We start from the raw sequence: 23,461 nt of genomic DNA on the forward strand, positions 1-23,461 counted from the left end.
CATAGCATGATGTCTAAATCATAATAGAAAACTTTTTCTTTAGGTCATTAAGTTTTAAGTCTAGTTTTTATATGAATCTATATTTCAAAATTCGAACTCTTAGTTTTCATGTGTTAAGTTTAATTTCAATTTAGCTATTATATTTTGAAATATTACAATTTTACATTCAAGTTTGAGTTGTATTTTTAATAGAAAATGCTCCAAAAGCGAAGGATTTATGTTAATAAGTTGGTTTTCTAAAAAATTATTTCAGAGGATGTTAAAATTTTATCTCGGTCATTCTTGAAATAAGTGATATGTGACAATTCGTTTAAAATTACATTAATTCATGAATGAACGTGTCCTTTTATAATTAACCAACTTGAAGAACAGTGATGATTATTCAAATGGTCTTGAAAAATAGATAGATGATAATGCATAAAATATGTAAATGTTGATACCAAAGATGAACATTGGAAAGATGTTGAAATTAAACTGCTACAGTAATTTAGGCCACTCACTTTCAAGCAGCAACAACATAAAAGATTTACAACTAAATTGCTTAACAATGATGACTGCCTCTGAATTTATTCATTATCCAAAAATTAGTATATGACTTCAATCGATCCAAAAATACTAAAGAGGATGAAAAAAGAAAAGATGCCAAAAAGAAAGAAAAAAGAAACGAGGAATAGATTCTCTTCTTTGGAAAGTTCTCTCCATACTAGGGACAGATGCACTAAGATCTTAATTCAATACTAGCACATTAATTTGTATTTATCAAATTAAGCTTCGCCAACCAAACCAATCAAATGCTTGATAATTCGGAGTACCAAACAACATGTTTAAGACATTTTAATTGTGGTCGTTAACTTGTGAGAAGTAACATGTTCAAATTTTAGTGTACCAAGTATCATACGTTCCAATTTGATAAATAGCACATTTTCATCTTTTCTATTATCTCAATTCAAGTTTTTTATTCCGATTTTATAGTTATTGATATATTTTGATACATTTGTGTCATTTCCAACCAATTATGAAATTAAAATCAAGATATCCGCAAAATCAATAAACCGCTAAATAGTATATATGACATCGTCTGTCTCAAAAATCCATAATTTATTATTGATATCATCAATTGATATATTGCTTTATGGACACATTTAGCAGCTCAACGAAATAGTGGATATACTTTCAAAATATTCCCAACATATCATATTATTTTGTCTCTATATCTATATGTATGCTCTTTTTTCAATACTTAATGTTTTCATTTAAATAACTATGTTCATGTTCGATATAGAACGATCTTATCTTCAAGATGTTTGAAATAAGATGACTTGTGAACAAAATATTGTAATTTATATCCAAATTATTAAGATTATAGATTAGATGCTCCAAGAGATAATCTTTTTGGCATTACACATGTACATTATGTTACAACCAATTCCAACTGCACATGGGGTTTGAAGTTTGAACACACATGATAAAAGGACTCCATTCACTGCTCTTAAACTATCAATTAACCTAAAAATTTAGGGTCATAAATAAAGATAAATTTAATTGTATCATCTAACAACTGCTCTATAAATCTTGTGAATGGATGAAGCATGGTAGAAAAAGTAAGGGAATGAATTAGATTGAAAATAGGAAACTTGTCCTTGAATAAAATATTAACAGAAAAAACTAGAGTCTAGGTTGATTCAGTCGAACATGCCTTCAAAATATTGGTGGGATGAACCAAAGGTAAACATAAAGTTTAAAGTTCAAGTATACTGATTAAAATTTTAGACGCCAAATAAGCATCACCTTTAAATAATCAGATCAATATGAGCTTGCTTAGGAAAGAAAACAATAATTTCAGCAAGAAAACAATAATTTCTATGTCATTAGCTTTCAAATTATTTGCTGGGTGTGTTTTATGGAGTTGGGGATAGATGAAAATCTAAATAGGTTCTCTCAGTGATCGAAATGGAACCTTAATTACAAGCACAATATTTGAGAGTGTTTTAAAAGGAATTTTAACCAGTCTATTGGATTCAAAGTTACTCCAAAACATACTTTTACTTAATTAGAACTAATTAAATATTTAATTTTATATTTTTAAATATAATTTTCATGTCATTAAAATTAATTTTTAAATAATTAAATCATGTTTAGTAGTTATCTCGAATTGATAACAATGATTTTAACCACATCAAAAATCTCTGTTCAGATGTTGTCAACTGTTCTAACTGTTCTTTCAATTCCTACTACACGTTAAGAACAACTTCTGAAGAATGAAAAGTGAAGTTTTCGTATGATCTTTGAAATGTCAATACTTCTTCCAAAATTCTTTCCAAAAGATGAATGCCAGATAATTAAGCATCTATATTGCATATGACCAGGTGAACCAAAACTTTTCTTTTTTATTATTGAAGAAAGTAAAGTTAGCATAGTTGAAGAGAAAACACACAAGAGCATGGGATTGAACTGTTACCCGCTTCCATAGTTTACATCTGGTTTAGCCACGACTGAAGAAAATGGAACTTCAATTCTCTCTTTCACTACGCATCGAGCTTCCCCCTCTTCCATCACAAGGAATTTACCTGGAGGACATTCATCATACGATCCATTATTTTCACTTGCAGACCGTCGAAAAATGTCAAAAACCTTTAAAGCAGCAACTTTTTTTGCAAACTTCGGTCTAAAGCCAGTCAAGTGGAGTATGGATACTATGCCAACAATAGTAACAACTGATTTTGCAGCTACCCTAATCAAAGATCCCATTCCATTCTTCGAGTTCCGGGAATCTGATTTCGGTTGTTTCCTTTCTGATTCATCAAGTTCATTTGTAGCTTTATTTTCCGTGGCATCAATTAGCCCATTACTCACAGACTTGTGTCCAGAAGGGAAGGGATACAAGTAGCCATTACCAAAATGGGTTGGATATGGAGGAAGCATGAGATCTTGTTTGTGCTGCACTGTCTCACCAGCAAAAGCTGAAGCCTCATGTATCACTTCCAAGTCCCCTCCTTTGTACTTCTTCAGTTTATCTAGTAAAATCTCGCGGCTATGTTCGATTTCGGAAAGGGCTACTTCTTTCTCATACCTTTGCCGTTGTTGTAAATCCTGCAAATTAGAAGATAAAAAGAAGTATTAGAAGGATGTTCTATGAAACAATATTCCCTCCAAATCATGCTACAAGCGAAACGTTGTTGCACCAACACGGTAACTAGCCTCTCTCTCAAAGCCCATTATATTGGACATACAAACATCATTGTTGTCGAATTTCAGATTCATGTTGAAAATGGCTTCTAAAACTACAAAATGAAGGAAGAGACGGCAGGAAGAGTCAAAATTAAGACATAATTTAACAGCTTCTTTCGTAGGTGTTTTAATTGAAATTTAACATCTTTTAGCCAAGAATCACGATTAATGGATGTAAGACAAGAAGTAATTCCTATCATGAATTAAAAAACTTTTTAAATCAGCATAAACAGATTTTAACATTCATAAGTACATACTTTTAGCTCACAAATGGAGATCTCAAGTTAATTATATAAATTACTACTTTCCGCTTCTTTTTTATGATTCCATCCCTTCCGTGGAACCAATTGGGGATCTTTCCTATCGGTTCCCATAGGTTCTCTGATGGAGGGAAACCTATCCTCACTCTCCTTGTCCTTTTTAGAATATTAATATATAGACTCTTTTCATATCTATGCATGGACAAACTCACCTGTAAGTTAAAAATTTATACCAGATTCAATTGTCAGTAAAGGACCAGGATCCTGAGAATTGGATACACTTGTGAACTAAATTAACACAACTCAAAGAGAAAAAAGATGAAATCCACCATCTTCGGATGATTCATACCACAACAAGAATAAATATGCAGGAGAAAACCACCAACAGCCAAACAAGCTAACAGAGTCACGGGGATAAGTGCATAGCACACCAGAACGAATAACAGTTTGGTAAAGGACTAATGCATACTCATTGAAACTTGAAAAGGCAATATCAATAACATGCCAGTGAAGTGGCATAGAAGGTTTTAAGTTTTATAAACCCTACACATATCTTGAAGCACTAAAACCATCAGCCAATTCTAAGAATCATCAAATATACAAATATAGAAAGCACTGGTTTGATATTGATAATCAGAAATATTACAACTCCACCTTCCGAGAGGGTGGTAATCTCCAAGCTTACACAAACTTTCACTTTTAAGATGCCCAAAATAATACCCTACCCATACATATATATATGACCCCACACCACCTCACACAAAATAATAAAAAAACACATAAACTGAAGTCAAACATCAACCAGACAGTGAATTCCCATTTTTGCTCCTCCGAGTATAAGTGTGTTGAACCGGAGGTCTAACACCATACAACTGCCCAATACTAGTTTTAGCAAATATATAAAATAAGATGTTCGAATCGAGGGAGATCATGCTCCCCAGTCCCCATTCATATTTTTGCTCGACTACCACAGAATGGCAGTGAGCGTGACTAGGCACCAAAATATAAGCACAAGCTTTCAGACTACAGCATATGTTTAGGAACATTTTAAATTAAAAAAAATATATAGTTCCATATCTGAAAAAGATGGTATGATGATTTCTAGTTTTTTTGGAAAGAATCAATGTATACCCTTAAACTGTTCCAAATCAAATTTTATATTCTGAGTACTTGGCCTAGATTATCTTCGAGCACTCAACTACAAAACCAAACTACATTTGGTTGTCAGAAAACTTGTAAGATTTTAAGTTCTAAATAGGTGACTATCATGGACATCGAAATCATACCTCAAAGTTTACTTTTTCTTCACATGCTACAAAAATAGGTTTTGAAATGGTTAAAAAACACTTTTGCGGTATTTGAAATTTCTTTGAAATCAATTCAATGTTTAATTTTACGCTTTTAAACAAATTTTTCATTCTATTAAAATTGCTTTTTGGGAATGATTTTAAACCATTTTAGAATCTCTCAAACCTGTTTAAATCTTATCATGGATTCTACTATAGGAACTGAGAGTCCAACCATAACTATTAATCAACAGAATCAACCAGGTCTACATCAATCAAACAAGCCGCAGAAATTCTCAACATTATCGACGCAAAAACAAAAGTGCGAAAGAAAGCCAAACTAAATCGAAGCATAATCTTCAATCTTCATTCAGAAAACAAGGAAAGAAACAATAATCAAACCTGCAATGAAGAGAGTTGATTCTCAAGAGACTCAAGTGCATCGCAGATATTCAAAAGCCTCACCGCTTCCTCATCCTCCTCCGCCTCTCCACTCGCATCAGCCTCACTCCGGCGCGAACCAACAACGCCACTATTTTCATCCACAGAAAACCGATCATCCCGGGAAGTAACAGCAGAAGTGGAGGTGGTGGTTGTGGTTGTGGTTGTGTTAACAGAGCTTCTAATCTTTAGCCTCAACTCCGTGGCTCTAGCTAAGATTATAGCGGTGTTTTGTTGTTCCATCTTCCCCCAAATGGAACCACCGTTGAAAAAGGATTTTTTAGGAACAAAAATGGGGGATTAGGGTTTGTTGTAAAAGTGAAAATGGGATATGGAAAATCGATGACAATGGAGAAAAGGGGTGACACAGAACCGCCAAGCTATGAGAAGACTCTGTGGCGGGTGGTTCTTTGTTGGGATTCGAGTTTCCAGGACATTTTTCTTTCTTTCCTTCTCTCTCTTCACTTTCTTCACATATATTTGTATATTATAGTCAGAAAAAACAGTTACGGTAGTTTTGTTTATACTTCATAAGTATATATACACTTCAAAATCAAGATTGTTCCCTGTGGATATTGCTTCAATTAAATGCTATGCTTGTGATGTTTGATTCTCCCACACAACAAATTATGTTTGGAGGTTTGTCTACGTTATTAAAAAGATTATTTATAAATAAACGAACGATACTAGAAAAATAAAGAATTAAAATGTTAAAAAAATATGTAGAAATAATTTGGCACATATCAAGCTATCATTATACAATTTGATGAGATGTAAAATTAGGTTTAATTTCTGTAGGTTCAAATATGTATATAAAAATAACTTAGTAGTTGTATGACTTTAAATAAGTTTAAACAAAAAATCATGTGAGATTAAGTGAGCTAAAGCTCAAATGTACAAAAAAAAAAAAAAATCTTCTTATTTAGAGATGAAGACCGATTACTCTAATTTCTTTGGCTCCCTCCCCCATTTTAAAGATTTGAACATATTATTTATCACTGTAATTAAATGCACATTTTGAAAAGTTTACACGACATTTTAAATTCAAATTATGAATTATGAAAATTACCTCAAATGAAAATACTATATCAACTATAAAATAGCTTTTCAATTGACATTAAAACACGAAAAAAATGATTTCAAAGTGTAATAGTTGATAAAAAGATATACACGATGTCATTTGTTAAATCTAATAGTTTAATATTAGGGGTAAAGGGAAATCCATCCTCAATTGTCACAGATGGGAAACAACCATTTGGCAAACTTCCTTAGAGCAGACTGTCAAAATCAAAGGATGTCTCAGAAGCTTGCAGTATTTTGATACATTACATCAACAAACAATAGATAACAGACAAGACATCTCAGGATGACAGTTGAATCATAACCTGCTACTCCTATTTTGACCAACCAAATAGCTCAACTTTTTTGTCCAAATGCCACCATTTCCTTTCCTTTGAATTCAACATCATGAGCCTTTTCTTGGTAGGCCCTTCCTTTTCTTTAACAAAACTCAAAGGCTTTGGTCATGATTCATCTGTCATTCCAAGCTGCAATCAAATCATAGTACATAAAAATGGGTTGTACCCCTCAAACCTTGGCATCCTTGAACGCCAAACGATTCGTTCATGTAGTAGCTCCACGATCGAATCTCTCCCGAAGAGAATACTTCGGATTCCCACTATCCAATTTGATACCGTTGAGGAAAAACAAACTAAATTGGCGATGAAACTATCGAGACAAGGATTGGCATGACAATTCGTTGGGCAGCAGAAAGCTGAAGGTGAAGTTATGAGGTATCCATCCAATACTCTTCCAGAACTTCTTCCGTTGCCGCTGCTGAATGTCGTTTATCCGCCTGTTGGACCTTAGACATTCCACAGTGTTCTCCAAATCTTCCAGGCATAGGCCAGAATCCTTAGCAAAAGACTCCACGATCTTTGGGAGTAGAATTCTCTGCCCTTTGTGTACCCTCAAATTTGAAAGGATGTACTCGTCTTTTGCAACCTCCAGCTGCTCATTCACCCTCTTTGCCGTATAGAGACGTACCTGCATAAAGCGCCAAGTAGCGAGTTCAAAATCAGGTTTGTTTGGCTATACTTTAATACTAAAATGTTTTAGCACATTTCATAGCATTATCAGATGGTATCATACCGCCGGATCAGAAAGATTCCCACAACATAGAGCAAAGTATAACCGAGGTTCAGGATGGTTGATTGGAAAGGACTTTTGTACATCGTTGACCTTAAATTTTGTTTTCGACGAGAGGAACAGGTGCAACCACTGGTCAAGTAACATATGAGTCAAACATCGAATGAATTGATATATACTAGTAACACAAATTTTGAGGACATAAACATAATTTTGAGATGATACCGACCTGTCCTGAACGAGGCAAACGACACCCGAGAATTGAGCTTTGTATCTTATCTACACTTATTATGTGGCCCCCAATATTGTATGCAGCCTGGAAAGCACAACAGATAAATGAAAGAAAAAATTGTAGAATTTTATTTTTGTTTATTGAAGAAATAAAAGCTATCCTCACCTTGAGTATCAAAGATATTCTCTTCAAACAATGTTTGGGGATCCCATATTGCAAATAAGCCTATGGAACAAAGAATAACAAACATTAACTTGTAGGCTTTATGATGTTATCAAAGGAAAAACAGTGTTGCTAAGTTTAGAACTTACATGCATTACAAGTGTGTTGTGTACATTAATCCAAAACGCGAGCTTTTCGTCGTGTTTCATCACTTTGAGTTTGACTTCTTTAAGCCGAAAAATAAGTGATCTGCTAACAGCATAAACAAATGAAATATATGAAAGTCAAGGTATAAGAAGCAGATAGTTTCTTTTAATGAGGAGTCACCTGAAACCTTGTAGCATGTGGTTGATATCTGAGTCCTTTTTTCTCTCTCTCGAAATCCATTGCACTTTCAGCATTGTGTCATATGGTGCAATAAACTCTTCAATGTGAAAAGGGTTCTCAAAATGCGAGTTGAGTGACTTCTCATAATTCCTCATACTACCAAAGTCTTGTGAAGAAAGTTCATACATGGATGACAAAGGTGAGATTGGAGAAGGGTTGTTGTGATTCATCAAAGGAGGTTCGGCAAGTTCACGATATATTGCAGAGATGGACTTGATCATCTCCTCGGAAAGCCAGTTAGGCGACTCGTCAACTCGAATGGATAAACAGGCACCGAGATGCTCCCCAAGGCTCGTAGAACTCGGAACATCAATTCGAGATTGCTGAAAACACAATGTGAGATTTCCAAATAAGAAAGAGATGCATATTTTAAGTTCTACCTTGTCCAAGATGTATCAACATCAAGTTACCTCCAGCATTGATAATGGAAAGGAATGGTATGAATCTACTGCTTTAGCCATATACTTTGACAGAGAGTAGTTTCTAGATGAACCGAGCGATCTCTGCGACAGAGATGAATTGCTGCGATGCAAGTGTGACAGCTTCTCTGGTTCCTCAACTACGTTTCTTCCTTTTGATTGATTATCAAATAAAGTTTCTGGTGACACGATATGGTCGGAATGAATACAGGAATGTTCTCCTTCTATCACGTTATTAGGCTCAATATATGATTCAAGCCTATCATCCATGGTAGAAAAAGAGGATACTTGTTGGTTGAAAGTTCGACGGTATAGAGACAGAAGATATTTTTCCAAATAAACGACTTCTAACTCCAAGACCGCTATCTGTTTAATCAGTTCCATCTCAGCCTGACATTGATGAGAACTAATAAGACTGGACATTTCATCTCAAGAATTTGACGAAACAACAAGGATGGATTCCCCAAGAATATCGCATTCTTAAGGATATTCACATACCAATACAACCAGATAAAATTACATGTATGGAAAGTTTAGCCATGAACTTACCTCTGGTATCGCGTCTTCGGTAGCGGAGTAAAGCGATAGAGGCTGAAAATTGATTGCTTTCTCCAAGGCATGGCGAGTGGCGAACTGGCTTTGTAATTGTTCTTCAAGCTGTAGAATCTGTAGAAAAAAGAAAGCACACAGTATGCTAAGGAGAACGTCCAAGAATATCACAAACGAGCTCGATCCGTCCTAGAACTCACCAACTTAATTGGTTACATAACTTTCAAAGATTTCATAGATTTTAGTATCAGATCAAAAAAAAAAAAGATTAGAGCGTTTTTTATATACATTCTCAAGTCCAATTTAAAAAATAAGTCAAGTTAGAAAAGATTAGAGTCATCTGGTTCAAAATAGCTTTCCAAGAGTATTTTAGTAGTTTTTATCAAAAGAGATTAAATATAATTGAGTTTTTTTTTGGAAAACAGTAAAAAACTATAGGAATATAAAAAAGTAACCCTTATTTGATGTAGAGGTTCGATTGAGAAAGGGTTCAGTTTATATATCACGATTCGCAACAATACTTCTCAAAGATTTCATATTCCTAGGTGACATTACATATCAAAAAGTACTCCCACAAACTTATAAATGCTTAAAACCATTTCAAAAAGGCCCTTGGAATTTATGGCCCATTTAGATTGATTTTTCACTGGTTCATCAAAATTCTGTTTTTAGTTACCGACATTTACTTGAACATTTAAAAAGTCACTACAAACATGACATTTAAACATTTGAAAAGTTGATACAAACACGACACCTATTTAAACATTTGAAAGTCAGTACAATCGTGGATTTAGTATTTGAGATCAAAAAAGTGTTACAACAAGACTGGTTTCCTTTAAGAACACTGCACCAAAATAATCCCCAACCCGGAAACCCCGCGAAACGCTTGGTGATTTTAATGCCTGTTTTCTCATTGAACTCAATGGAAGTTGTACAAAAACAAACTCATTACAAACTTTACGAACTTAATATAATATCTACACAGATGTTTTCACCATACCTCCTGCTTCAAGGAAATCTGAACGTCCCCATCAGAAATTTGCTGCTTATTGCCCTTCACCATTTCCTAAAACCAAAACAAAAATCCATAAAACACCTCCCCCTAGAACAGCAAAAATCATTACTATAGAAACTCCATAACATCCTACTAAAAGTCAACCATAGCAGACAAAACATACAGAACAAACATGATATTCGAATCATTTCACAGAAACATCGAATGCTCTCACCATTTCTTGTCGACAAGAAAACTTTTTCAGATGAACATCAAAAAGAAGATTTCAGGAGAAGAAAATTAGTAGATGGGTTTTTCGGTTCTCATTTCTCTTGAACTAAAGCACTCTAAAAAGAAAATTTTGGAACAGAACAGAGAAATATGAAGAAGAAGGTGAATGGGAAATGGGATGATGGGGTTTTGCGAAAAAAAGTAGTTGTTTTTTTTAAGGAGTGATTACGAAGACAAAAATGGGTACTGAATCAATGTCAAAAACAAGCAGTGAAACAGTATTAAATGCAGGACAGTGGCTGCAGATATGGACAAACGCCAAAACAGAGTAGGGGGAAAAATTCATAGAAGAAAGAATACAAAGAAAATTAATGCAAGAGAATAAACACTGTTGGCAAAGAACCAGAAATGCACTGTGCTGGAGACATACTCCGCGTAGGACATTAGTCTATCAAATGGGTTTCCTTCATTTCTATAATTCAAATCAAAAAAATATATTAAAAGAAAACCTTAGGTTATACTTCCCTGCATCTCTTTTGAAAATCCAGGGTGTGTTAATTTGATAATGAACAGTTGAGTGGGATACACATATTATATCTCTAAGACATATTCTTTAAAAAATACGTACGAGTGCATGGAGAACATTACTTTGTGCATCTCACTCAATTGTTTAATCACAATTTATGTATAAAATTTTGTTTTTTTTCTTTTAAAATATTTTAGTATTTTGTACCGTTTGAATGGCAAGAAGAATGCACAAGATAAATATAAGTTACTCATATTCTTTGAAAGGTCGTAGGTTTGAATTTTTACTAAATATTTTAAAATTGTTATAGAAGTAAAAATAAGTTAAACCAGGGAAATTAGTTGTTCCAGTGCATTGTTAGCTCCTATTTTTTGTCCAACTTGCTATTGAGTTTGTGCTTTTTGAAATGTTAAGGGTCACATGCAAGACAATTTTTTTTCTTATGTTGATATGATATCTTTGTAATGATGCAAAACTCAAACTCGAATGTTTAAGACAAATTTGATCTATAGACTTTTATGAAAGTAATAGTTTAATCATTGAATTATATTACAATCAGGAATGAATTGTTGTGAGGCATAATTTAATTGTTCCTAGATTGTATTAAAAAATATGAGTTTAGAAAGATAAATGGCATTTTCTTCCTCTCTATGAGGTGGAAGTCTGATCTCTCATGCATCTGGAAAAGAAAAGTCAAGATATCAACCAAGGGCTCTATTAGTTAATCAATTCATTTTTGTATTTTTATTAATAGACTATGTTTGTTTTCTCTTAGTTTTTTCAATGATTTTGTCTTTTTTTAAAAAAAAAAAATCAAAACTATCTTTTTCTTTTAGTTTCCAAATTTTTGTTTGATATAAAAAAACACTAGTAAGAAAATAGAAAATATAGATAACACAACATAAAACTTGTGGATAAATGTGATTTATAAATTTCATTTTCAAAAGCTATAAATCAAATTATTACAAATTTAATAATACATTAATTAAATGATTGTTTTTACGAAAGTTTATAGGTGGCGACAAAAACAATAAGTTATAAGTTACGAGGATTTATATTTGTTTGAAAATATTGTTATTTTGATCACCTAAATGTAAAGGGTAACAAATATGAACAATAATATTAATATGAAATGGGAAAACAAAAAAGGGTAGGGAAGAAGCATAAGAGATCAAAAAATAGTACAAAATACATAAAAGGTATAAAGGGTTTTGTTATATGTGTGAATGGTCCCTTGTCTTAGAAAGGCACATTGCCTTTGATGGTTTTTGCATATTTGCATTAAAAGAAGAAAAATAGTTGGTGGGGTTTTTTTTTTCTTTTTTCTTTTTTTTTTCTTTCATATTTTTGGATGAAGTTGAAAGGAAAATCTCACAAGCAGCAAAATGACAGGATAAAAAAGAAAGAGCAAGATGAGTTGGACAAATCATTAATTCAAAATGTTGTGTGCATATATATAATCAATTTTTTGTTAGTAATGTAAAATACAAAAGCAAAAATGGACCTAGATTCACTATTCAGCTACCTGCTTTTCTTTTTCCTTTATTTGATAACTTTGTGTTTCTAACAACTCTGTTTTCCATTCAAATTACCCTAATTTTTCACATCGTTATTATTAGATTTTAGTCAAATATTTCCATTTTAGACTCAAAGCTTTCTTAACCTATAATCATTCCAATTTAAAATATTTTTAACTGGATGGTATAATATTTTGAAAGTGTGTATTTGCAATTAGGATTGAAAAGCCTAAACAGGGGACTGCACATTCGAAAAATAAAAAAAGGAAACCATTATGGTGTGTTTGGGGGAAGGAAAGAGTTATGGAGGAAAAGGATTATAATAATCCTAGGATTACGATAATCCTAGTGTTATGATAATATGTGTTTGGGGAATAGATTATTATTGGTAGTGTTATGATAATATGTGTTTGGGAGAAAAAATATGAAATGTAGTGTTATGATAATATGTGTTTGGGAGAAAAAATATGAAATGTAGTGTTATGATAATATGTGTTTGGAGGAGGGATTATGATAGTAGTGTTATGGTAATATGTGTTTGGGAGAAGAGTTATGATTATAGTAATTTAAAAAACAATAATAAATTTTTGATTTGATTGTTTGGGTAGGGTAATGTAGGGTTGTAAGAAAGTAAAAATAGGATAAGATAGTGTTATTTAGGTAGTAGGATAACCTTAATTCCCTTTTATCATAATCTTTGGGCCAAACACGGTTTGACCCAATTTCCTAATCCTTTTCCTCCTAAAACCCCACCCCAAACATACCCTAAAAGTTCTGAAAGATAAGTTGAAAGTAAAACACAGAACATGATTGACATCAAATATATATATATATATATATATATATATATATATAAAATAGCTGTAAATTTATTATTATTATTATAGGAATACTAAAAAATATCTCTATTCTTTCCTTTTAAAAAATAAAACATAATAGGAAGGAAGGATGGTATTAGTATAGAAGGATTTGTTGGTGATGGTTTTTTTTTTCTTTTTTCCCCTTCTCCTCCGATTTATTTGGTTTTAATAAACTAAAATAAATAACTGGGATAAAAAATGATAAATTAAACAAAATATAACAAAATTTCATATTCTATCGATCATAGACATTAATAGACATTCATATATTTCTATGGGTCATATTAATATATCGTAATAGAAGTCTATCAATGTTTATCTTACTAAAATAAAATTATCATATGTTTTAAATATTTTAATGTCTCTTTTTATTTGTTTTTATTAAATAAGAAAGAATGAAGAAGCACATTCACATTTTATTTTCTAAACGAATAAATCAAACATTTAACCTTAAAATATCAAACATTACATCACCACTTGGCAAAGAAGAAACATGTTTGGAAACTTTATTTCATAATTTTTTATATTGTCTGAACTTTTAAATTAAAAGTTACAAATTTCACTTTAAAATTAGTTATTTAAATTGGGTGTTATGAAAAGGAAATTTGTAGAAAATGATAAAATTGATAAACTATTCACAAAATATAACAAAATTTCAAATTTTAACAAGATAAAATCTAAAAAATTTCTTTATTTTGAAATTCACTTTGTTATAGTTCGAAAGAACCTATTAAATTTGTGTTATATTTATGAAATATATTTAGTGTGCATCTTACGGTAATGATAAAACAATTATTTTATTTATGTTTTGGAAAAAATCTAGAAGAAAAATTATGCACCTCTTGGTAACACAATTAGTTTTTGTTTTTAGCTTTCTAAAATCAAGTATATTTTGTATTTATTTCTTACACTAATTTGCATATTTGATCAATATAATGGTTGAAATTTTAGACATTTCGAGAGTAAAATAATTTTTGTTTAAAAGTTATTTTCTTTTTAGTTTTTAATTTTGGCTTGGTTTTTAATTTCAACTATTGGCATAATGTAAATAATAATTAAAAAAAAAAGTTAAAAGATGAAAGCATTACCTATATGATCAATGTTCAAAAACTAAAACTAAAATGGTTACAAAAAGAAATGTATTTGTTTTTTAAAACATCTACACAATTTTGAAAGCGGTTCTTAAGAAATAGAAATAAGGGAACAATGATATCAGACCTTACTTCTTTCTAAACAAAATTACAATCAATAGAATAAATGTTTTCTCAATGAGAAAAAGAGACATAAACGTTAGTTCAAATGTACTACTCCCATTTACTATAATCATTACATCACAATATCATTTACATTAAATGTGAAATCTAGTATTATCAAAAACATTAAATTTATAAAACAGAATTTATAATGGATACAAAATAGAGTATTGATATGGAAATTAAAAGAACACTCTAAAAATTATTTGGATAATGATTTGGTTTCTAACGTAAATATTATTTATATAATTTAAAATGATTGAAAATCAAACATGTTTATAAATTATAAAAATCAACTCATTACATAATAAAAATTGACACTGGATCATTGGAAAGAAATATGGATAAGATTATGCAACAAAGATTTAGTTGTTAAAAGGAAAAGTATTAAAATGAAATTATGTTTAGGAAAGTTGATAAATAAAAGTTGAGATGTCAATATTGTTTTTTAACCTGAAAAGGTAGGGAGAGTTAGTGGAAAAGAGAAATACAAAATATTTTTCCTTTCTCGTTGCTTTCCTTTTTCGCGAAAAGAAAACAAAAGTTGCCGAGAGAGTTTTAGTTTGACCCTTTCAAGAATTGGGATTCGTTCAATTTGTAGGGAAACTCAGACAGATTCACAGGATTTTGTTGGAGTCTGTGGCTATATATATAGATATATATGTATGTGGTCTAATAGCATAAAATAAACAAATCCAAAATAAGGTTATACTCGTCAACATAATTTACATATGAATTGAGGTTTGAATGTCTATACTCTCCTTTGTTATTTAAAAAAAAATGTTAATATCTACAAAAGAAAGTAGTGATAATAATATTGAAGTCTTAATAAATATAATAGATTGACATGAATGAAATTAAAATTTATGTGAAAATATTGCATTTCGATAGAAATTCAAAACACCACTGAGGACTGTGGAACAAAAATCAAAGATCATTACCAATATATATATATATATATATATATATATATATATATATATATATATACACACACACACACAAAAGATGAATTTGATTTAATAATTTCATTTTGGAAAAGATACTCCAACGCTTAATTAATTGTGTGTATTTCAATGATTAAAATATAAATTTATTCTCTATTGACAAAGCTGTGTTTACAATTATACTGTTCCTCAATACAATAATTAGAAAATGAATGATCCAATTTACGAACTTTATTGTATGTCATAATTAGAAAATAAATGATCCAATTTACAACTTTATTGTATGTCATTTACTACTAAATTAAGTCTATAATCTAAAATTGTAGCATAAAATTAATCTAAATTTACAGCATACAGTCCATATAAGTAGTTAATAGGACAACAATAATATGATGGTTATTAAAGTTTTGTTGGCATATTAAATAATTCATGAAACACACTAGGGTTTGAAACCACACAATGCAAATTTTAGAGTTAAGAAAATAATAATTAGAAAAATTAGTCCAACATAAAATAATAATAATAAAATATTTTCATACATTTGTCACTAGAAAGAAATTCTCATTTTTCGACGGTTAATTTTCACAAATATAATGACTAAATTATTAGTTATCAAAGTTTAAAGACTAAGATCTTTTTGATAACAAATTTTAAAATATATAAACTAAAGCTTGGCTTGTTTTATGATATCGTAGTTCTAAAAATTAATTTCCATAACAATTCAATTGTAGTTCTAAATAAACAAATTGAAAATTGTGGTAAATTAATATTTTGTAACTTTCACATGAAATCTAAAAACATTATGTTAAATTGTTTGGTAGATAAATACTAAATTGTATAATAATAAAAATAGACGTGAATTTTAATTGTTTTTCATAATTCTAATTGTTGTTAGAATATAGTTTTTTCTTAAGTGAGAAAGAAGATGGACATATAAAATAAAATTTAATTTTAAATATCGAAATTAAAACTAATTAAAAATGATAAAATTATTTAAAAATTACATCTATTAGTACCTATCAACAATGATATATGACAGTCGTCGTCGATATTGATTATTGATAGAAGTGTGATATGTTATATTTATAAATTAATTTGGATTCAATTTTAATTGTTGTCTAATTTAAGAAATATCTTCAAAATTATTTATAATTACCACTCATATCTCTGGAAAGTAACATCAAGTGCACCCTTAAATCATTATTGATTAGAGGATTAAAAGCATGTATGATATATTGTATTGGTAAGCTCTCATTTTTATATTCCAACGGATAAGCGGAAAAGAAATGGTATCAACACAAATCTTTATTTAATATATGGGTTGGGCAAAGCAAATAAAACAAATGGTTGATATTGAAACTATTTTATAATTCTTAGTTTTAACAAAACAAATGCTAGCTTTTTTATTGGATACCAAAAAGTCAACCACCATTATTTGTTTATTTCACCCAAGAAACTGACAGACATACTTGAAAATTGTTTTCTCTTTCTTTTTTTTTCTTTCTTTTTTTTGTTCTCTTCTTTCCCCCAAAATAAGCATTGAGGTACGTTTTTGTTTTTGTTCGATAGAATCCTTACTTAAAACAAAACATCCCCATTACACTTTGTTGATTTGATAGGATATATTAAAAAGATAACATCTTTTCGTAATTAAGAACTATATTTGTAAAAACAAATGAATAAATATATACTTTTTTAACTTTTCAAAATGATTTTTAAAGAAGAAGATTGGCTTACATATGCTTCTGAAGAACTTAACAATGATCGTGGATATTTATGAAACAAAATTGTAAAAGGGAGGAAGGAGAAGAAGAAATTATCTTCCCAAGAAACATACACACACTTGAATTTTTTTATCCGACTGAACAGTAAGTCATTGGAAAAATTAGAGTAAGGTGAGAGTTAGGTAAAACAAAGCTTAACTTTTCATTAATTTAAACTAAGATGCTTTTTTATAATATAATAGTTAATATCTATTAAATTGGTAAACTTATCGGTTGAAAGCACCCATTGATCTTCTTTCGACGCTCGGTAATTGTAATATTTACACTTAAATAAAGGCTCTGGTTATATTTTAAATCAAATCAAAGGACATGCATTTGCTTCATATATTTTGCGAAGAGATTACTAAGGATCAGGTGATATTCTTGTTTGCATGATATGATCATTTGTTTTTTAAAATTCATGAATTATTGTTTAAGAAACTTAAAAAAAAAAACTATTTAACATTAATTTTGTAATATCCTCGAATTCGATAGATTTTTTATAGAGACAAATCATATCATATATAATATAATTAACTTTTAATTCAATATCAATTAATTTGAATGGTTAAATTAAGAAGAGAGGAAAGGATAAAATTAAACAGAGGGCTCCCTCCATTTATTATTTTATTATTGTTTAGGCCAGAGAGTCTATGCTTTACTAAACCTCATGCTATTCTTCTATAATACTGAATAGTTAAACTGTATGGATTAATTAGCTCACACTTACATACAACCAATTACCCCGTAATAAATATACCCAACAAATTCATATTCAACCATGGAATTGGAAAATAAACATAAAACCAAAAGTACTAATATGGAAAATATCAAATAAGAATAAACCCTGAAATCCTAATTAATTTAAACCGCCTATTCTTTTTTAAATCTATGTTTAATTTTCCATTTTTAGTTAGATAATTGAATCGGAAATACGTTATTTACATAAGAAGAGGGAATATTTTTTTTACCCTTTATTTCTTTAATTTAAAATCTCATAAAAATTTAAAACACATTTATCTTAAGAATTTTGAAGACTAAAACACGTATCTTAAAAAACTCACCGACCAAACATCCTTGTTTTCTAAGAGTCGATGATAAAAATATAATAAAACAAAACAAAACATTATCTAAGTGGTGGACGTAGACCACTGCTCAATTATTTTTAAATAACATCAATTTTAAAAGAAAGAATCTTCACAAAAAAGAAAAAAAAGAGTTAAGAATCATTGCTATTTGTATATGTTTTTGTCTGTAGTTGAATTTTGGTTTCAGTGTAAAAGTTTGTGAGTATGAACTATTTTAATGGGTTGTTGTATCAAGAAGGTCCTGATTTTGGTCAAAGGTTGAAGTTTTAATTTTCTTTTTTTTTTTATTATTTATATAGTCAGTGTTTGGATCACTTAAAACGATGACATTATCATACATCCAGAAGCAAAAACTTCAATTTATCAAAAAGAAAAAAAAAACATATGGATATTTGTTATTAAATTTCACTAAGATGAAAGGTTTACTAGTATAAATTAGAAATGTGATAAGTTGGTTAGATCTTTTTCTTTTCGTCTTATTTTCATATGTAATAAGAATGATCACTATGTAATTTGATATATCGTTGAATTTGATAATTTTATTTATTTTTGCGATTCTTACACCCTAAAAGATATTCTTATGACTTTTCAAATTGGATATTGAATATTATTTCTTAGTGATTTGATCGTCACTTGACATGTTTGATATGAGTTTTATTAAATTCTCATTTCTTTTAAATGGTTAGACAAAAATTAAATGAGCTCAGTTGGTAGAGCTCCGCTCTTGCAATTGGGTCGTTGCGATTACGGGTTGGATGTCTAATTGTCCAGGCGGTAATGATAGTATCTTGTACCTGAACCGGTGGCTCACTTTTTCTAAGTAATGGGGAAGAGGACCGAAACATGCCACTGAAAGACTCTACTGAGACAAAGATGGGCTGTCAAGAACGTAGAGGAGGTAGGATGGGCAGTTGGTCAGATCTAGTATGGATCGTACATGGACGGTAGTTGGAGTCGGCGGCTCTCTTAGTGTTCCCTCATCTGGGATCCCTGGGGAAGAGGATCAAGTTGGCCCTTGCGAACAGCTTGATGCACTATCTCCCTTCAACCCTTTGAGCGAAATGCGGCAAAAGGAAGGAAAATCCATGGACCGACCCCATCGTCTCCACCCCGTAGGAACTACGAGATCACCCCAAGGACAATGATCAAAGTGAATTTTTAATATTATAAAATCTAGTTATTTTTATTTCTAAAATTTTAAGATTTATATAGATACTTATAAACAAAAATAAAATAATTAGTTTAATTATAACGTCTATTTTGGTTATATAACTAAAAAGTAATAGTAAATATATTTGTAGTGAATTTGATTAAACTAGAATGAAATCAAAAGATCAAACTATGTTTTTCTTTATTTTTTTTATTGTAATATACATTTTTTCCCTAAAAAGATACGGTGACTATGTAACGTAATGTGCAAGTTTCCAATTCTTCAAATTTATCATCTCAATCATTCACTTAGTCGATACAATGATACAACAGAATTGTGTTTGTTGCTTACTTATATACATCGATTTCTTTAAAAGAAAACTTCAATGTATTTTGAACAAATAAAATTATATTTTCATGGAATAAATTTAGAGGAGAGTAAGAATATTGATTATAAATATTAATAAAAAAAAACTTAAAAAAAAGGGAACACGCCCGGTGGGACTCGAACCCACAATCGCCTGATTAGAAGTCAGGCGCCTTATCCATTAGGCCACGAGCGCTTCAGATGTTGATACTTCACAAAGAATTAGTAGCAAGCTTAATAAACGGGACAAAGAGAAAATAGAAAAAATGGCCCATGCAGGTTTCGAACCTGCGACCTTCGCGTTATTAGCACGACGCTCTAACCAACTGAGCTAATAGGCCTCTTGACAAATGAATTGATATATACTGACTCATTACTTAATATTTTGCCCCAACATAAATCAATTTCGATTTCGGTAAAATATTTCAACATCAAACTATTTTTTAATGTTAAGGATAGCTCCAAATATAGCAACTATATTTAGAATAATTAAGTATATAATAATATTTTAAAAAAATTGTAAATATATCAAAATTTGATCAAATTAAATGTACTCGATCTACCGAGGAGTTGAATATGTATTATAGAGAAAAATAGCTCATTTGCAAGTTGAGAAAAACCTAATCTAAGATTGGAAGATGTATGAGCTTTTTCACAGTGGTTGTTGGCATTCTCAAGCGTAGGCAGACCATTCTAATATTCTTACGAGGTGTTTGTGGATTCAATCCCTCCTCAATCTAGCCTATTTTGGGCTTCTAAACTTTTAGATCTCTTTTAGGGCTCAACCTTAGTTGAAGGTTAACCAGACTTGGTTCTCCTTTGAGCCCGTTCTTTTAATCTTCTTTTCTTTTACTATACTAGTCCCATCCAATTTAAGCAATGGATCGGATGGACAAATGAATTGTTTTTCGAAATAAATCAAAAATGCTGTTCTCAAATTGTACAAGTTTTTTTCTTAATCAACTTTTCAACTTAAAAGCCAATTTCATCAATTACATCTTCCACTTTGATAGTAACCGGTTCTTAAAATTTAATTGCATTTTGTTTGAATTAATTGCTTTCGATAAAGAAATTCTTTCCAAAATATTTATAAATATAATAAAATGTTAGAAATAGGTTATTAATAATATTTTATTATTATTATTATTATTATTATTATTATTATTATTATTATTATTATTTATACTTGAAAACATAACATACTTGTATGCATTTAATTTAGTTTAATTCACGTAAATGTAACAAAACCTATAAATATTTACGGTCCATGTAACGAAATAAGAAAAAATTATGACGTGTAATCGTTTTTTCATAAATTTCATACATGTCCTTGCAATTTATATATTCTTTGCGATTTATTAATTTCGGGCCATCTCGGTGTAATTAAGACTCAATATCGAATGAGCAAAGAGAAGTCTTTTACCCTAGAGAATCTTGGAGTAATGTTTGCATGAGATGAAATAAAATTAGATAGAAATGTGACTCAACTTTCCTTCGTCACTAAAATACTACTAAATAGATAAATCACCTAAGCTTATCAAATTAAAAATCCACTTTTATAACTACACTTTAAAAAAATGAAAAGAGATAACGTGGCATTTAATTATGTATTAGGAAAATTAAAATAATCAAAAGCAAGGATTATAAATTAATATCCTCCACCTCCCAAAACACCAATATAGAGTGTCTTTTAAAAAAGGAAAAAGAAAAGAAGAATCAACAACAAATTGGTAATAAGCTCATAATTTAAAATTTAGTACACAACTTAGGACTAAAAATTGAATTTCAGTCTTTATTTCTTTTCAACCCGTACAAGAAATCCAGTGCTGCCAAGTTTACAGGAACCTGGTGCAACCCTTGATACCGATTAGGCTTTAGTCAACGATTTAACCTTAACAGACCAACCCAACGACGACCGAGTTCCTTCGACGGCGAACGTGTCATAGCGGAGGAAAAGTTCCACCAAAACTACTCTCGACATCAGCACCACCAGATCCCTCGCCGGACACTGCTTGTTCTCCGCCGTCGGCTCCTCCGTCTCCCTGCCGTTTGACCAATAAACATACTTCAAAAGCTTCTCTCCTTTCTCTCCCACGAACCTATCGCCCACAAACTCCTCCGCATTCTCAAACACCTTCGGATCTTTCGTCGCAATCGGCTGATACCCAAAAATCATTTCCCCTTTCTTGATCTTGAAAGCAGAATCATGGTTCTCAATCACAATGTCTTGTTTCGCCCTTGCGTATTGGTACGGCACCGGCGGGTCAATCCTCAGAACCTCGTACACCACGGATTTCAGCAGACTCATCTTCTCTAAAGCCCCGAATGTTACTCCCTCGTCTTTCTTCACGGCGGCTCTGATTTCGCTGACTAGTTTCCGATGAAGTTCCTCGCCGGCAGATCCGACCCAGTTTAGCAGAATCGGAAACAGCACTTTCATTCCGGCGTATGCGTTGAATCCAGCTAGAAACACTAAATTATGACATGCTTTCTCTCTGTTTATTCCCTGTTTCTCGGCTTCGTCTAGAAATGTACCCGACGACTCGTAAAACGATTCGTAAAGCTTCCTGTATCACAACATTAATCAGTTTGTGTTCTGATTCTAGACAGTTTTTAGTAACTTAAGAAAGAAGTTGATTTCAGTTTTCATTCATTTACCTGTAAGCGCTTTTAACGAGTGCGAACGGTAAACGGAAAGTATGGATGATGAGATCTTCAAAGCAGCTGAAAATTTTGGGCAAACCGAGAGTCGCTAATGGAGCGAGCTGCATAGTAAGCCATCGGTCGACTAAACCCGGTCCCTCGGAGATGAAATTCTTATTGGGGCTGCGATCGGAAAGCAATCGAAAGATGAAATCAAAGGATGCTGAATCACTGACGGGATTAAAATTGGCGACGTTATTGTTTTTTAATTCCTTTTCAAGTTTATCAAACATCTCGGAGATGGAGGTTCGAAAGAGAGGAATGAATTGGTGGTGACGAGAGGCAAGAAAATTGAGGAAATGGCGTTTGAGAACAGAGTGCTCTGTCTCAGATGGGTCTAAGAAAGCACAAGTACGAATTCCTCCGGTGAAGGCAAGGGAGGGCATGTAAGTTCCATCGAGAACGTTGCGTTTCTCGACTTTAGTGGTGTCAAAGAGGATCGGAAAACTGAGGGCGTCTAGAAGGACGATTACTTTGGAATTGGAAGAGATGAAGGGACCTGGCGGCATGTTGGTACGGAAGACAGTGGAATTGTATTTAGCCATTCGAGATCGGAAGAAGGTTTCTCTGCCTTGGATGTAGAAGTAATGGTAGCGATCTTTGATGGGTCCAAAGATGGGGAAGCCATTGGTGCCGGGGATGGGTTTGAGAGGCAGGGGAATGTGTGGGTGTTCTGGAGAAGAAGATGAGGTCATTATTAAAAAAGAGTTTATGAAGAACGGGGAAGATAGGGAGGGAAATGTTTGAGATTGGAAGAGGAATAGGATTTTAATGATTGAGGTTTAGGAAGAATATGTTTAATGTAATGTTATGTGTGCGTATCCCTCTGTCTTTGTATTAATTTTATTCTAAATGCTTTCATTGGAAGTTGACTTAGATTAATATTAACTATCCCCGACCCCGACTACCCTGTGCCTGTTTCATAAAATTTAAATCAAAATAAAATTTGTA

General features: G+C 31.4%; 3 protein-coding genes and 2 non-coding genes across 5 annotated transcripts; all 5 read right to left on the reverse strand.

Moving 5' to 3' along the window:
- Positions 1 to 2,367: 2,367 nt before the first annotated feature.
- LOC103495190 (plastid division protein PDV2) lies at positions 2,368 to 5,723 on the reverse strand. The gene is made up of 2 exons (XM_017046190.2): positions 5,177 to 5,723; positions 2,368 to 3,090 (listed from the first exon to the last, which is right to left on the reverse strand). The coding sequence occupies exons 1-2, from the start codon at positions 5,456 to 5,458 to the stop codon at positions 2,455 to 2,457; spliced, it is 918 nt and encodes a 305-aa protein (XP_016901679.1). The 5' UTR covers positions 5,459 to 5,723; the 3' UTR covers positions 2,368 to 2,454.
- A 603-nt stretch (positions 5,724 to 6,326) lies between these two features.
- LOC103495193 (uncharacterized) lies at positions 6,327 to 10,575 on the reverse strand. Its single transcript, XM_008456661.3, has 10 exons — positions 10,342 to 10,575; positions 10,113 to 10,178; positions 9,113 to 9,229; positions 8,555 to 8,953; positions 8,085 to 8,467; positions 7,907 to 8,006; positions 7,761 to 7,820; positions 7,593 to 7,679; positions 7,367 to 7,495; positions 6,327 to 7,261 (listed from the first exon to the last, which is right to left on the reverse strand). The coding sequence occupies exons 1-10, from the start codon at positions 10,342 to 10,344 to the stop codon at positions 6,944 to 6,946; spliced, it is 1,662 nt and encodes a 553-aa protein (XP_008454883.1). The 5' UTR covers positions 10,345 to 10,575; the 3' UTR covers positions 6,327 to 6,943.
- A 9,355-nt stretch (positions 10,576 to 19,930) lies between these two features.
- On the reverse strand, positions 19,931 to 20,003 carry TRNAR-UCU (transfer RNA arginine (anticodon UCU)). The gene has a single exon. It is a non-coding gene; the product is annotated as a tRNA-Arg (tRNA).
- Positions 20,004 to 20,074: 71 nt separating this feature from the next.
- Positions 20,075 to 20,148, reverse strand: TRNAI-AAU (transfer RNA isoleucine (anticodon AAU)). The gene has a single exon. It is a non-coding gene; the product is annotated as a tRNA-Ile (tRNA).
- Positions 20,149 to 21,432: 1,284 nt separating this feature from the next.
- Positions 21,433 to 23,300, reverse strand: LOC103495194 (allene oxide synthase 3-like). Its single transcript, XM_008456662.3, has 2 exons — positions 22,466 to 23,300; positions 21,433 to 22,374 (listed from the first exon to the last, which is right to left on the reverse strand). Exons 1-2 carry the CDS (start codon positions 23,203 to 23,205, stop codon positions 21,675 to 21,677), a joined length of 1,440 nt encoding a protein of 479 aa, XP_008454884.1. The 5' UTR covers positions 23,206 to 23,300; the 3' UTR covers positions 21,433 to 21,674.
- Positions 23,301 to 23,461: the final 161 nt, after the last annotated feature.

The sequence above is a fragment of the Cucumis melo genome, chromosome 1 (genome assembly GCF_025177605.1).
Source record: "Cucumis melo cultivar AY chromosome 1, USDA_Cmelo_AY_1.0, whole genome shotgun sequence".
Classification (NCBI taxonomy): Eukaryota; Viridiplantae; Streptophyta; class Magnoliopsida; order Cucurbitales; family Cucurbitaceae; genus Cucumis; species Cucumis melo.

Coding starts and splice junctions, on each gene's coding strand:
- LOC103495193 (XM_008456661.3), bottom strand. Junction 9,230..10,112: donor AGATTTCCTTGAAGCAGGAG/GTATGGTGAAAA, acceptor TTTTTTCTACAG/ATTCTACAGCTTGAAGAACA. Junction 7,680..7,760: donor GAATATCTTTGATACTCAAG/GTGAGGATAGCT, acceptor TGTGCTTTCCAG/GCTGCATACAATATTGGGGG.
- LOC103495190 (XM_017046190.2), bottom strand. CDS start 5,458: ATGGAACAACAAAACACCGCTATAATCTTAGCTAGAGCCACGGAGTTG. Junction 3,091..5,176: donor ATCAACTCTCTTCATTGCAG/GTTTGATTATTG, acceptor TCTAATTTGCAG/GATTTACAACAACGGCAAAG.
- LOC103495194 (XM_008456662.3), bottom strand. CDS start 23,205: ATGACCTCATCTTCTTCTCCAGAACACCCACACATTCCCCTGCCTCTC. Junction 22,375..22,465: donor CTCGTTAAAAGCGCTTACAG/GTAAATGAATGA, acceptor GTTGTGATACAG/GAAGCTTTACGAATCGTTTT.